Source organism: the organism of the source record quoted next, unplaced genomic scaffold (genome assembly GCF_019419815.1).
Source record: "Pyrus x bretschneideri cultivar Hongxiangsu unplaced genomic scaffold, Pyrus_bretschneideri_v1 Contig23, whole genome shotgun sequence".
Lineage (NCBI taxonomy): Eukaryota > Viridiplantae > Streptophyta > Magnoliopsida > Rosales > Rosaceae > Pyrus > Pyrus x bretschneideri.
The window spans coordinates 1,846,457-1,861,425 of NW_025999535.1; the positions used below are offsets into that span (position 1 = coordinate 1,846,457).

Below are 14,969 nucleotides of genomic sequence, written 5' to 3' on the forward strand. Positions count from 1 at the left end.
TTTAGGTAGATTTTCTCTCTTATATTTTTCTGCAATGACATTTTTTTATCAATAACAACTATCTTAAAAATCTCATAACTTCATAAGTGACTTTTGGAAATTTATTAAATACAATCATGTAACATTATTATATAAAACTTAAATTCATTTTTTAAATATATATTCTCTAAAAATAAGTCATATCGATTAATACTGTCCAATTTTGTTATAAAACATAAACTGGTACATTACGTAACGTATGTTTCCAAATTAAACTTAAGAAATTCTGGTGACTTTGAAATGAAACTTTAGTATGCCATGTAACACGTTTTGACAAGTGGATGTGGAATTATTGGTAGCTTCAACTTTCACATGCTCATATAATTCTAAACTGAAACTCCAACGCCCAGTCTTCGGCCACCTAATCCCACCTCTCTCCTCTGACCCATAAAAAAAAGTCTCCTCTCTCTCTCTCTCTCTCTCTCTCTCTCTCTCTCTCATACGTAGAGAAAGAGACACTCAATGTTGCAATCATATGAAGCCACGCGCGCAAGCTGAGCACAGCATGACTGATCAGCCCGAGCTGTCCGGTAGACCGACCAGTCAAAACCCCCACAATATCGCCAAACTCTTTCCGTCTTCCCACTAATGCTCTCTTTCTCTCTCTCCCCCTAAAAACTCTTCCCATCAGCCATGTCCAACGACCATTCGTATTTCCACTGAATTTTTAACATCCTCACCCTATCTTGTAGATGTAATGAACTTATATACCACAGTTATATTATTATCTGAACTCTCATATCAATAACAAATGTTTAATGAAAAAAATTACATATTAGTATATCATTATTATATAACATTACGACAATAATATACGCGTACCATATTAGTTTTTATTTTTAAAAGCCAAAGTCAAGAGGTAAAAAAGATGGCATTTCTTGGGATGCAACTAACGTATCTTCCTCAAAGTCATCATCTACCTTTTCACTCTTCTTCTCAACTCCTCTCTCTCTCTCTCTCTCTCTCTCTCTCTCTCTCTCTCCACCTGCTGGTCTGCTTTAACGTTCTTCTCACCTTCTCTTCTCTCCTTAAAGTTCTTCCACCTTTCTATTTTTCCTTTATGTACTCTTCATATATCAGTTTACCTCTCAAACACCAAAGGTGTTTGATCATTAGCTAGCTCTGCAAACTCACCTCCTCCTTTCTGCTGCCTTTTCACTTACGTATCAAACCCAAAATCCCAAAACTGGAACCCCTTATCTTTTCTCTTAATCCTTAATTTTTTTTTGCTTAATCTAGATTTTATTTCATAGAAAAAAAAGGAGAGTTACGAAAAAACGGTAGCTAGCTTAAGCTCAACTCTCTCTCTCTCTCTCTCTCTATCTAAGACTAGTAGAGGTATAGAGAAGGTCAGGTGGCCAAAAATGGCTTTGCCGGCGCCAAGTAGCAGCCGCCTCCGCGGTATGTTGCAGGCCTCAGTCCAATCTGTTCAATGGACTTACAGTCTCTTCTGGCAAATCTGTCCCCAACAAGGGTACGTCTACCTAACCCAGAAACCCTACCGTACCTTCAATTTCATTTCATTTCCATTCATTAATTCTTCAAGAAAATTAATTAATAAATGTAATTATTATTCATCATGATGAATACATCAGGATCTTAGTATGGTCAGATGGGTACTACAATGGAGCCATCAAGACGAGGAAGACGGTGCAACCAATGGAAGTGAGTGCCGAGGAGGCGTCACTTCAGCGGAGCCAGCAGCTAAGAGAGCTCTACGACTCTTTGTCTGCTGGAGAGACGAACCAGCCACCGGCACGCCGCCCTTGTGCCTCCTTATCCCCGGAGGACTTAACCGAGTCCGAATGGTTCTACTTGATGTGTGTCTCATTCTCCTTTCCCCCCGGCGTCGGGTAAGCAATTAATAGCACCTCATTATGCTTCTATTTAATTACTTGGCTATATAGATTTTCACGTTCTCTTCAATCCCTGCAAACTTCTTCAATTTTTAATAAGTCCTGACAAATATATTATTGCTTTTTGTGGTGTAAGTTCAGTGCAAAACTCTGCAACTATTAGTAGTATTTTTTTATGGTAATGTGAATATTCAACGCTTTTATTAATTGTTTCACACAGCTGTTATGTGGCATACGTAACAAGTAAAATTTAGTTAAAATGCTTCCTTAATTTACAAAATATAATGAGAAAAAAACCCTATCAATGTTGCTATTATTAACTTACATGGTTATATGGGGGGTGAGGGGGAACTTACAGCGGTTATATATCCTCATCTTGTTTCGTTCCCACAAGCTTGAGATATATGCTTGAGTACTACACATTAAAGATGAATATTGTAGAATTACTGTTTTGATGTGCCATAATAACTACACACACTTTCTCCTAACACATAGGTGATAAATATTTAGGGGTGTTGTCCAAGGCTGTCTACATTTTAAGGGTCCTGTGCGAATTTAATTGAAATTAGCATCTTAGTCTTACTAATTGAATAATCTCCAATTGCTATGAAATCATGATTTACGGTTCATCCATAAAAAAATGGATCACGTCTAAAAGAGAGATGAAAATACAATTGTGTATGTGGAAGAAAGCAATTAATGCATGAGTTAGTTTTTTGTTAAAGAAAAGCGGAAGAAAATAATACACAAGTTTTTTTTTTCCTAGAGAAAAGTGAAAAGTTAATATATTAAGTATAAGTTTCACTTAATCAACTGTAATATAAATAAAATCATGGGAACTTTAACGAAAAGCTTCCAATACTGTTCACTTTAACGAAAAACCACATTTTTACACTAAAAAGTCAATCATGGTATTATTCATTTTACCCTTTATTTTGTCCTTATCGTTAAAACTCAAAGTTTTCAAACTCTTTTCATTAATTTTCGTTAAATCATATGATGATTTTTCTTTTCAATTAAAAACTTTTTTATAGTAAATTTATACTCATATGTAATACATAGGAGGATAAATTTTTTTTGAAACCCCTCATAAATTATGGACTCTGTGCTTGCATACCCCAATACCCCATTTGGTATTATCAATCAGTACTAACAACTACTGCAAATAAAAGCTCACTTTCCGCCGGTGTCGTACTGATTGTGGTTGATGGATTTAGTATTTGGTATAGTTGCATGCATGAGTACAAACAATGCCCTACGTTACCTGCCCATGACATTTATGATATTTGACAAATACTCTTAAATTTGCTTTCTGTAGATAGACAATAGGACACTGTATAAGTTTGTGTAAACAGCTGGCGGTGAGATATAATCATATGAGTGTGGTAAATGTGGGTGAGCCAAAAATTGTCGGGAACTGTGACTTTTCCAAAGATGAAAATAATTATCTACAAATGTAAGGCTGTAGTTAAGCGTGAAAGAATGCATCTTGGCACATGTGAATCTCTACGTTGACGTAATACCGCCTCCTCCAATATCTCTGTCAGGCAAACTTTACAAGCCCAAACAACTTCTCTAAATCGAGAAATTTTTAGTTGTGACGAAAACATGGATGATACATCACGTGTTTTTATGTAAGTGGTGAAAAATTTTAATTTTTAAGTTATTAATCTTTTAACACACACAACCCACCATTTATATAAAGATACGTGATGTACCATCTCGTGCGACCGTTACACTGAAAAATCTCTCCTCTAAATCCAAAGTACCCCGTCGTTGTTAGTTTAGTGATGTTTTGTTTGTTTGATCTTGCTTTGTCTCTTTGTATACATGTGTGTCATACATATACACAACAATACGATACACATGCAGAAAATATTGACATGTCTGTTTTTGAAGTCCGTTTCAAATAATACATAATACATATATACGAGCTCCTTAGCATGAATCCTATATATTCTACTGTAACGAAAACCCTAACGCTAAACTCTAAGGTAAAACAAGATCCCTGCTAAAAAAACTGCTCCTATATACTCTGTGCTAAGTAACCAAACTTCAATATTCTTGATGTACATTTTTCTGTTTGTTATGTAAATAAAGCATTTGATCATCGTGATATTCTTCTTGCATTTTCTGTAACTGCACTACTTCTGGAATTCTAGTCTGCTGAGGAGTTAATGAAGGACAGTTTGCTTAGATACGCTTGTTAAATTTTTTACAATTTTAAGATTGGAAACTGCTTAATTTAGAGACTGGTGGGTGAATATATTCTCATATTCTGGGACTCTGCCGAGGGATTTGGCTATTTATAGATGGAGTGAATTTATATAAATTAAATTTTTAACGTTGAAATATCTAGGCTAGTTATCACTTACTTCTTCACCTGCTTCAGTGGGATGGAAGCTACTTGTTTGGGATAACAGACAATCAAATGTGTTCATCAATGCCAGACACACAGCTAAAGGAGAATCTGTATTATTCTCTCTTGTGTGGGAGTAGGTCAAATAATGTATCGGGCCCGTACTCTTATGCCCCTTCTTAAACCCACTGGATATAAAACGACGTGCTTTTTCAGATATAAGGAATTACTGCAGCTCTCTAGTTCTAGGTCATGGGCTTTAGAGATGCCTTTCGGCACCCACCACATGCAGTAGCACTCAACTTAATTTGTTGCTACATGTTTACATTTCTAGGTGGTGCTACCCCTTTTTACTTTTTACACTCTCATCTTAATTTTTGGTTGTCAAATCGAATGAATTGACAAAAATTAATAGGATGTGTAGAAGGTAAAAATGAGTGTGTGGAAGGTAAAAAGAAGTGTGTGGATGACACAATACCTCATTTCTATTATTTAACTAATGAAAATCCATAAAATAGTTATATAAAAGCATTTTAAAATGCTTTAAAACGCTTCCAAATAATTAAAATTGTTAGAAAAGCAATCGGTAGTGGTTTCTAAACAGGTGCTTCATTCAAGTAGCACTTCAAGTACTTTTTTAAGAATTATTTAGGTTTTTATTGACATAGCATGTTTGTAATAGAAGTTCTTCCAGTAGGAAATGGTATGAGCTTAAGTGATGTTCAAAAACGCATTTTCAAACGAGACCTAAAGCTAGCAATATGCATCCCTCACCCTAATGAATAGAGGCCTGCCTATTTACTTGCACTAACTGAAACATTACCGTTTATGTGTAACTACCTCTTCATCTTTCAAAGCTTCGTATAAGCATACAAAGTTAGCTATTTACTATATGATTATGAAAGGATAATAATTTAAATGGTTGATTAAGGAAGATTTTGATATGCGTACGAACGTAGGTTGCCAGGTAAAGCATACGCAAGGAGGCAGCATGTATGGCTCACGGGTGCAAACGAGGTCGATAGCAAAACCTTTTCCAGGGCTATTTTGGCAAAGGTACCATCTATACTAAACAAAGCCAACCTCTATCTCCTTTGTGCAGCTTTATGAATACAATACCGTAGTGTAAAACTCAAGTTATTACAACTAGCTGGCCTCAAATCCTACCTAGGGAGTAATTCCACACCCTATATCTGTTTTTGTTGTCATGTTTCCTAAATTAGTATTAAATAGTTTGGTAAAAGTAAGACATCGAGATTAGCCTGATGGATGTCATGCATCACGTAATTTAGGTCCAGAGTTTGAAATTCGCTAATGTATATGAGAGCTTGGCAAAGTAAGTACCCATAATGCAGACGTAACTTAAATCACTATGTTAGAATAGTGTAAAGCCTCATTGTGCTTAATTTTGAATTCGAACTTTTTAGATTAGAGTAGTTTAGAACGTTATGCTTAAAAATAAAAACTAAGTACAATGGTAACGTCTTTCCATATAGTGTTTAATGAGATTATGTCTTCACGTATTATGCATTACAAACTTATTGTGTTTCTTTGCATGACTCTACAGAGTGCTCGTATACAGACTGTGGTGTGCGTTCCTCTTCTAGGCGGCGTCGTAGAGTTTGGCACCACAGAGAGGGTACGTGATAATTTTTTTTTTGTTAGTCAAATTAAAAGGTCACCTTATTTATGCATGTTTAATTATGTATTAAAATATTTTGTTATTGTACGTATTAATTTAATGTAGGTTCCAGAAGACCACGCCTTTGTCCAACGCGTCAAAACCTTCTTCGTTGACCACCACCACCCTCCACCCCCAAAACCTGCCCTCTCCGAGCACTCCACCTCCAACCCCACCACCTCATCCGACCATCCACATTTCCACTCCTCAAACCTCCTACCCGCCATGTCCACCGACCCTCCTCTCAACGCCGCCCAAGAAGACGAAGAGGACGAAGAAGATGATAATCAGGAGGAGGACGACGAAGCCGAGTCCGACTCCGAAGCCGAAACAGGCCCCAATGGTGGAGCCGTGGTTCCCGCCGCAAATCCTCCTCAGGCTTTGGCCGCAGTTGCCGAGCCAAGCGAGCTCATGCAACTCGAGATGTCCGAAGACATCCGGCTCGGCTCCCCTGACGACGCCTCAAATAACTTGGACTCTGATTTCCACTTGTTAGCCTTAAGTCAGTCTAGGAATCCAGCTGATCAGCAGCGCCAAGCTGACTCGTATCGAGCGGAGTCAACCCGGCGGTGGCCGTCAGTACAAGAGCCACTGAGCAGCGGCCTTCAACCACCGCACGCAGGTACTATAAAACTTAGTAATTAATTGGTATACCCTTCTTTTGTTTTGCTTTTTTTTACTTCTTAATCTCAATAGAGTAAAAATTAAAATCAACAATTTATAGACATTAGTTTCCTTAGAAATGCAGGAATTTCAATATATCATGAACACAGCTTGTTACACAAAGTATTATAATATATATGTTTGAATACTTTAAAACTATTTATAACTATTTATATTATGATAACACCTTATATTATGGTGTACCAACGTGTGCTATACATTGAAAAATTCGACGCGCTGCAGCGATCCCTGAAAAACTCTTCCTTTCTCGGGATTGTACCACGTTGTCTGAACGAAAAAAGACAAAACCCTAAGGCAAAAGTTCAACCTGTATGCGTGGTTTTCCTAGCCACGTGAAAAAACTGGCCAATTTGCTCCTTTGATTTCATATTATATTTGGATTAGGATCAAAGTTTCAATTAACCTTCATAAAGTTCAATGTTAAATGTTGAATTAAGTACTTCTTAATCAAGCTTTCAACCTAATCATTATTATAACTAATTGTTTGTTTGTTGGTATTTTCTTGACAAATTATTGCAACCTAATTTGTTTAGTGTGTTCAGGACCCCTAGCGCTAGAGGAGTTGACAAATGATGACACACATTACTCTGAGACGGTCTCCACCATACTCCAAGGACAGTCGACTCGGTGGACGATGATTCGTCCACCGATTATGCAGTTTGTTCAACTCAGTCAGCTTTTAGCCAAGTGGTCGAGCCGAGTTGATCACCACCTCCTTATGCCGGCCGAAGGCACGTCCCAATGGCTCTTGAAATATATCTTGTTCAGTGTACCGTTCCTTCACTCAAAATACCGTGATGAGAACTCGCCAAAATCTCACGAGGGTGAAGCCTCGACTCGGTTGAGGAAAGGGACCCCACAAGACGAGCTCAGCGCCAATCATGTGTTAGCGGAACGACGACGTAGAGAGAAGCTTAATGAGAGGTTTATTATACTAAGGTCGCTTGTGCCTTTTGTGACAAAAATGGACAAGGCTTCCATATTAGGGGACACAATCGAGTACGTGAAGCAACTGCGTAAGAAAATTCAGGATCTCGAGGCACGTAACGTGCCGATGGAGGATGATCAACGGTCGAGATCATCCGGGGAAATGCAAAGGTCGAGTAGTTGTAAAGATTTGCGAAGTGGGCTCCCAGTAGTAGAGCGGACACAGGCCGGCCACGGGTCGGAAAAAAGGAAGTTGAGGATTGTGGAAGGAAGTGGTGGCGTCGCCATTGCTAAGCCTAAAGCAATGGAGGACTTACCATCTCCACTGCCGCCGCCACCACCTCAGCCAGAACCGTCACCAACACCTATGGTGACGGGAACTTCTCTAGAGGTGTCAATAATCGAGAGTGACGGGTTGTTGGAGCTCCAATGCCCTTATAGAGAAGGGTTATTGCTTGATGTGATGCAAACACTTAGGGAGCTAAGAATTGAGACCACGGTTGTCCAGTCCTCATTGAATAATGGGTACTTCGTTGCTGAACTGAGGGCCAAGGTACGTAATTTATGTAGTATTTCACTTTCACCATGCAATATTAGTTAATGAGAATTATTCTTCTGATTTTTTGACATTTTTTTAATTTCATTTTTTTCAGGTGAAGGATAACGTGAGCGGCAAGAAAATAAGTATTACGGAAGTGAAGAGGGTGATAAATCAAATTATACCTCAATCTGACTCTTAATCCGTTATTGGTTGTGTTTGTGTAAAAATCTGCAGGACGATTTAGGGTAAGCAGTTTGTGTACGTAATTAAAGAGTTTTGGAGGGGGAAAAAATTGGAAAACAAAATATTCCGATTGGTGTTTATGGGTCATCAGTGCTACTTACTGTACAATGTTAACTAGAACATTTTTTTTTTCTTTCTTTTGACCAATTGGTGTGTATTGTTTATTCCCCTGTATTGTAATCTAACAAAGTGTATTATTTCTGAGACATTTGGCATAATCTAAAAATCATTATATCTTTCATGTTTTGTCGTTGTTGCAAAGTCCTTCGTATTCCATTCGTCATATACCCATGCTATGAACTTATAATGTGTTTAATTCTGGCAAGAGGCGTGTAATCCAACTAGTTAAGAGCATATTCTATAGCACTCGAGGTCTTGAGTTTAAATTCGCCTTCTCCTAATCAAATGGTCTACAATCGAAGCAATTAACAACACTCCCAAACCATCATTCTACACCTCTCCAAAAATGTCATTACACGAGGAGTGAACGTCTTGGAGAGCTGACAATAGTATACAACAACCAAATTTTATCTTACTAAGTAAGATCAACTGTATGAATCCTTGCGCACGGTTTTGCGCTCAGTCTTCCGTTAGCTCCAAGCATCCATTTAAAATATACAAAAGTTATGCAAAAAGGAAAATTCATGGGGAACCAATCCGCGTAGAAATGAGGATAAACACAGCTAGAACTTTTATAAACTCATGGCCATGGTAAACATCTAATAACTAGTCAAAACTGAGGTTCAAAAATGTAGCTCTAGCCATAATTTGATCATGAGAAAGACAAACTACAAGCCAAAAATCTACACGACTATGAATTTGTACAGCATATTTCAATCCTGAAACCCGGAAAATCGAATTTGAGTGAAATTTTTATCGTAAGGCTGTGCCATGCTCCGGTAGGTAACTGCTCAGATCATCGATAACAAAATCTCCTAAGTTGGCCAAACTCTTCCGTGCAGGACTGATAACTGGCCAACGACGAACCAAAAACCCACAAACCGCGACACAGCTTTCAGGCAGACTCCTTAACGCAGCAAATCATTAGCAATGCTTTCGCCCATCTTCTCTAAGTCTTCTTGGGATAAAAGGGTTTTCTTACCGCTGCCGCCACCAACCTTATCATATGGTTGAGCCATCTTCCTAAGGAACTGTTTTCAAGATAAGAAAAGATTAACATACCAAAAGATAAATCGCATGCAATTCTAATCAACTGCCAGAAGCTTCAACAAGGTGAAAGTTCGATTTTATCGTCATAACACTGGGTGATTCTGGCAAAAAAGGAAACTAAAAACGCTAGGTATTTTTAGATATTTTTCTGACTCAGTTGAAAAAGTAGCAATCGCACTTCGTCAGCCCAAATAAGATGTGTTTCAATGCTTCGGTTTCGATCCTTCTAGTTTATTCTCTTTGGGTCCCAAAATCATCTAGCACAGTTCTAAAGGGATGGTTTACTAGGGTCACAACAGACTGGTAAAACAATTGATGAATGACTCGCAAGGAAAACGACAAAAACAAAGTCTAATAGACATGCATATTTCAGGCTAATCAATAAACGTAATAAGATAGTAGAAATATGTGATAACAAATAAGGGCAAACCTCTCGTGCTATATGCAGAGCCATGTCCGTGCTCAAGTTCAGATGTGCATCACGTAAATGCGACAGTATCCATCCAGGCAATTTGGATCGCTTGTCATGACGGCTATATCTGAAGTTGAAGTTAAGCATCCAAAAATCAGTGCCTAATATTTAACTAGAGCTTCCAGTAGTGAATTCATGATATTGGAATTCAACTGATAAAAAAAGAACACAGGAACACAAACCTTTTGTCAGCAAAAATCATCATGCCATAGTCCGCTTTTGACCGGATGACTCGGCCTACGCATTGAGCTGCTTGTCTCTGCACCATACAGAACCCAAAACGTTTAGAAAACATGTCTTAAAAAAGCAAATATTTCTTATACGTTATGAAAGGCACTGCAATGATACCAAGGCATCAAACGTCAAAAAGTCTCCTTCCTTTATTTGAAAGGTATCCCGCAAGTATTCCAGCCGCGCAAGCAAAATCCTGCGAGAAAAAGTATGTCAAGCCACAGACGTAAAATTTGTTTCAGTCCAACAAAACCCCCAAACACTAAAATTTAAAACATGCAGAAAATTTGATTCAAAATACCCTTTTTCAATAAATAAAACAAAAGAGATAAACTCACTTGCTTAATGTGTACTGGAAAGGAATGCCAAACATGATCACTAATCGTCCATAATGTCGATCAAAGTCTATTCCTTCAGCTACTTTTCCTCTGTGAAAGTACATACATAATATTACTCATGAGAGAACTGTGTCACCCATCAATTGTAATATTGAAAGGTCTGAAATGTGTGTGGCATGGAACAATGGATAGCTTTCTAAAGATGACAGCGTACACAAATAGCAAAACGGTACTCCATCCTTTTTTTTTTCCTTTTTGAGTGAAGGGCAATCCATCCTTTTTATTTTAATTGCACATTAATAATAAAAAAATTCTGAATGTTTATATACCTGGCAACAGACAAGAAGACAGCACCCCTCCCACAATCACAAGCCTTACGATAATTGTCAAGAGCCAAAGTAGTCTCTACCACATCTTGGGTCTCAATGAAAACAAGCTTATGCTGCATTATTTCCTGTGACAATGGGAGCAGTAAGCACCTTTCTGAAAACTAACTTCATCGAAACCTTGGAGAAGAGGACAAAGAAAGGGTCCACAGATACCCAGGAAAAGCAAGAGACAGAGATAGTGCAGTTACCTTCAAAATTCCATTTTCATTCCAGCTATTGACTATCATATCCATATAAGAGTAACTGACAAAAAAACATACAACCCCATCTGGAACAACAGAAACCATCTCCAGCAGCAACCTCCCATAGTTCCTTACTACGCCAAGATCACTTCTCATATCATATTTGGTACTTACTGGAAGCTGATCACTGAAATAATATACGAGAGCAACCTTTAGATACTACCTAATAGGATTAAATGCTAAATATAATAGGCAACTTATGATATGATAAGAACAATAAAGTTTACAACTCCCCTACTACAATGAATCAAGAGAAATGAAATGTAAGCACAGAAAATACTTTTCTGATGTTTATACCTTCCACGGGTGAGAACCATTGGGCATATGCAATCTCTTGTTAATGACATAGTAAAACTTCGACTGACGACAGGATGGAAATTAAGAAGACGGGGGTAGAGATCAATCGGGCTCAAGGTTCCAGATGTAATCACAACTGATTGAAATCGATCAAATACAGGCTTTATGGCAAGTGAAGCATCATGACAGCAAAGCTGGAATACCAAATATGAAAAGACTAGATTAGAACTGAAAACAACTTCAGTCCATCCATTACCAAAGCAATATAAGTAGATCAAGCAAAGGCAGACACTCTTACAGTAAATATGCAAGGGAACATATTGCAGGAAGATTTTATAATAACCATCACATCATTAGTTTCAATAGAGTGGACATAAAATTTTAAAAATTGTTGAAAGTGGTGTAATATGTTTAACCGATTGTTCAATTTTCAGAATCAATCAATCTTCATTTGTATTAAAAATGTAATTTGAAAAGAAAAAAACACGAAAACTAACCTGTAAAACAGGATCAGGAATGTGTGGCATTCTCTCATCAAATGGTTCAATTATAACAGAGAATCCACGAGTGTATGTTCCCACAAGTGTCGCAAAGTCGCAAATCGTTTGAATGTGTAAGAATTCATCTGTGTCAGTAATTTCCAACGTCATCATTAGTGAGTGTAGGCGATCATAACAAAACTTCAGAGTTTTCTGGTCAATTCCAGCTTGTGTACTGACAGTGGCAACAAAACTAACAGGGCCTTCCTTCTCAACATTCTCGGTTTCGAGACGGCCTTCCAGATGATTGACCAATCTTCGTAACACATGCACAAAATGGTCTGCTTTACGAATATTTCCAGGCACAGCCTCCTTCAGAATATCATCAGGTAGAGCAGGATTTTGAAGCCAAGTATCTGTGACTGCATATGCAGAAGAAATAACAAGTTATGAGAACTCGAGAAATCATCAAGCAAAAATTAAGTTTCAATGGAAGAAAATCATGGGAATGAGCAATCAACATACTAGGTAGGTTTCCTCCTTGTGCCAAACCCTCAACTAGCCGGTTGTATTCTTTACGCAATCTATCTGCATCAGTGGCCTTGAACCTACCTACCATGTCAAGCAAATGAATGAAAATCTGTATTAAACGTAAGAGCCCTAACTAAGAAAGCTGGAAACAAGCCTATCTAGGAATAATCTTAGCCAGTAATTTGAACAAACCCTGATAAAATAAAAAGAGACGGATAAGTGATGCAATGCGTAAAGCCCCCTCAAAATTACGGAGCTGAGAGAGTTTGAATTCAACAAAACCATAACCAATCATTTCCAAACAAAAGAAGCACCTACCTTTCAATGTCATGCTGCATCTTACTGAGATTCCTCCTGGCACCCTCAATTGTCTGCCTCCTCACGCTAACACTAAGCGCTTCGATGCACACATTATCAATGTTATGAGCCTCATCAAACACCACAACAGACTCCTTTTGCATTTCCTTGGAAATAATCCCAGCCACTTTAGGATCAAGCATGTACTGATAACTATAAACCACCACATTCGAAAACTGAACCATACGCCTCGCCAAGAAGTAGGGGCACCACCCTTTCTGCTTCCCATACGCCCTCAAATCCTTAATTTTCACACAAAACAAACCAACCCAATTGCAATCACTCAATTCCGAGAAAACATAAACAAAATTTTCAAAACCCAATTCAAAGAAACTAAATTTTCAAAAACCCAATTGACCAATACCTGCAATGTATAAACCCCAGGAGGCAAAACAGCTCCAGACCCAGCTCTCTCATACTCCTCAAAAAACTCACAAGTCGGCACATTTGGGTTTTCCGCCGCCAAGTTCCTGACCCAGCTGGCAGTCAATTTCCGGCACGCCGCATCCACGGAATCCCGATTCTCCGCCGCCAACACCGTCGGATTAACACACAGATTCTTCCTCGATGAAAGCCCCACCGCCAAGATCTGGGCCTGCGGACCCAGATGCTTGACCTGGTAATTGTGGAGGAGCTTGAGCTCGGCGAGCGTCTTCTCCATCTCGTGAACCGTGCGGGTGCAGTAGATTAGCTTGACGGGGTTTTGGGGCTTGGACAGAGTGTAGGAGGTGATGAGAGAGAGGAGGGCGATGGTTTTGCCGGTGCCGGTGGGCATCTCGAGGAGGCAGTGGCCCTTGGCGTCGAGGGCGCGCTTGAGCTCGAGCATGTAGGCGTATTGCTCCGGGTATATGTGGTCGTACGGGAAGTAGACCGTCACGTCTTCGACCTGGAACTTCATGGTTTTTGTCAGGTTTTGGGTTTTGGCTCTGACTGAGACGGAGAGGGACGGTGGCTCTGGTTTGTATGGAGATGTCGGTTTAGAAGTCGGGTTGTACTATGGCCTTTAATCCATATTGTTTATGGACTCTCTCAACGGCCAATGTAAATGGGCCCAAACAAGGGGAATCATATATATGTGAAAGAAAACTAACGAAAAGTTCAAAAAAAAAATTAGTTTTAATGAAAAATAACAAACAAAGGTATAATGAATAGTATCAGAGAAAGGAAAAAATATGATTTTTCGTTAGCAGTACCTAATTTGTTTCGTTAAAACTCTTTATATTTGACGTAGTGCACCATAATTATGGTAAAATCAACCGTCAAGATTAACATGAACTATACACAAAGTTAAAAAGAGTGCGTTGACATCATTATTCTCATTTTATTGATTCAGGACGTGATGGTCGAGGTCTAGCTATTCCATGAAAGGCATTCTCCCAAATAATTTTTTTGTATTAAGTCGCAATAAATATTTTAAAAAAAATTATAAACTTATCGATTTATAAAAAAAATTATTGTCAAAAGTCGACAAATAGTATACACACGAGGATTTAGATTATCTCCGAATCTTCTCATTGGGGATCTCAGGAATCAATGCATAGTAACCGTTCATCAAAGATCATACGAGAACAATTTTTTCTTTTTTTTTTATATATTTTTCATGCAAAACGAGGCTGCTTTACTTTTAAAAATATAAAAAACATTCAATTGTGGACGCACGATATTTGATGAATGGTTACCATGCATTGATCTCCGGGATCTCGAATGAGGGGATCCGGAGAGGATCTAAATCCTACACACAGCACCCTCTACCCTCATATCAATCAAATCATAAATACCGAGAGAGGATCCTCGTTAGATCCTCCAATCACATCATTTTATTGTACATCGTGCGGCCAGTTTTTGTCAGGTACTGTTTATATTCAATTTTAAATAAAAAAATTTACAATGATTTCTAACCGTATGATGTACGATGAATACATGTGATTGGAGGATCATTATGATCCTCACCAAAAGGATCCGACAAGGATCTTCCTGGATAAATACCTCTCTTACACACAAGTTCTCTCTTTCTCTGAGCTTTGGAGCTGCTAATGGAGGCAGAGCTGTACCAATGTTCAATATATAGGTATTGATAGAAATATCAATATGCAAATTTGTGAAAAAAAATCAATAGATATATTGATATCGGTT

General features: G+C 38.3%; 2 protein-coding genes across 2 annotated transcripts; one reads left to right on the forward strand and one right to left on the reverse strand.

Moving 5' to 3' along the window:
• Nucleotides 1-1,360: 1,360 nt before the first annotated feature.
• On the forward strand, nucleotides 1,361-8,576 carry LOC125478071 (transcription factor BHLH42-like). The gene is given in 9 exon segments (XM_048585829.1): nucleotides 1,361-1,513; nucleotides 1,635-1,892; nucleotides 5,214-5,310; nucleotides 5,822-5,893; nucleotides 6,002-6,557; nucleotides 7,162-7,245; nucleotides 7,248-7,300; nucleotides 7,302-8,099; nucleotides 8,200-8,576. Coding segments are annotated over 9 exon segments (2,115 nt in total). The 5' UTR covers nucleotides 1,361-1,403; the 3' UTR covers nucleotides 8,287-8,576.
• Nucleotides 8,577-8,998: 422 nt separating this feature from the next.
• Nucleotides 8,999-13,734, reverse strand: LOC103947658 (general transcription and DNA repair factor IIH helicase subunit XPD). Its single transcript, XM_048585828.1, has 12 exons — nucleotides 13,201-13,734; nucleotides 12,798-13,078; nucleotides 12,474-12,556; nucleotides 11,967-12,370; nucleotides 11,470-11,663; nucleotides 11,119-11,299; nucleotides 10,871-10,995; nucleotides 10,542-10,631; nucleotides 10,321-10,399; nucleotides 10,155-10,231; nucleotides 9,931-10,039; nucleotides 8,999-9,481 (listed from the first exon to the last, which is right to left on the reverse strand). Exons 1-12 carry the CDS (start codon nucleotides 13,732-13,734, stop codon nucleotides 9,359-9,361), a joined length of 2,280 nt encoding a protein of 759 aa, XP_048441785.1. The 3' UTR covers nucleotides 8,999-9,358.
• Nucleotides 13,735-14,969: the final 1,235 nt, after the last annotated feature.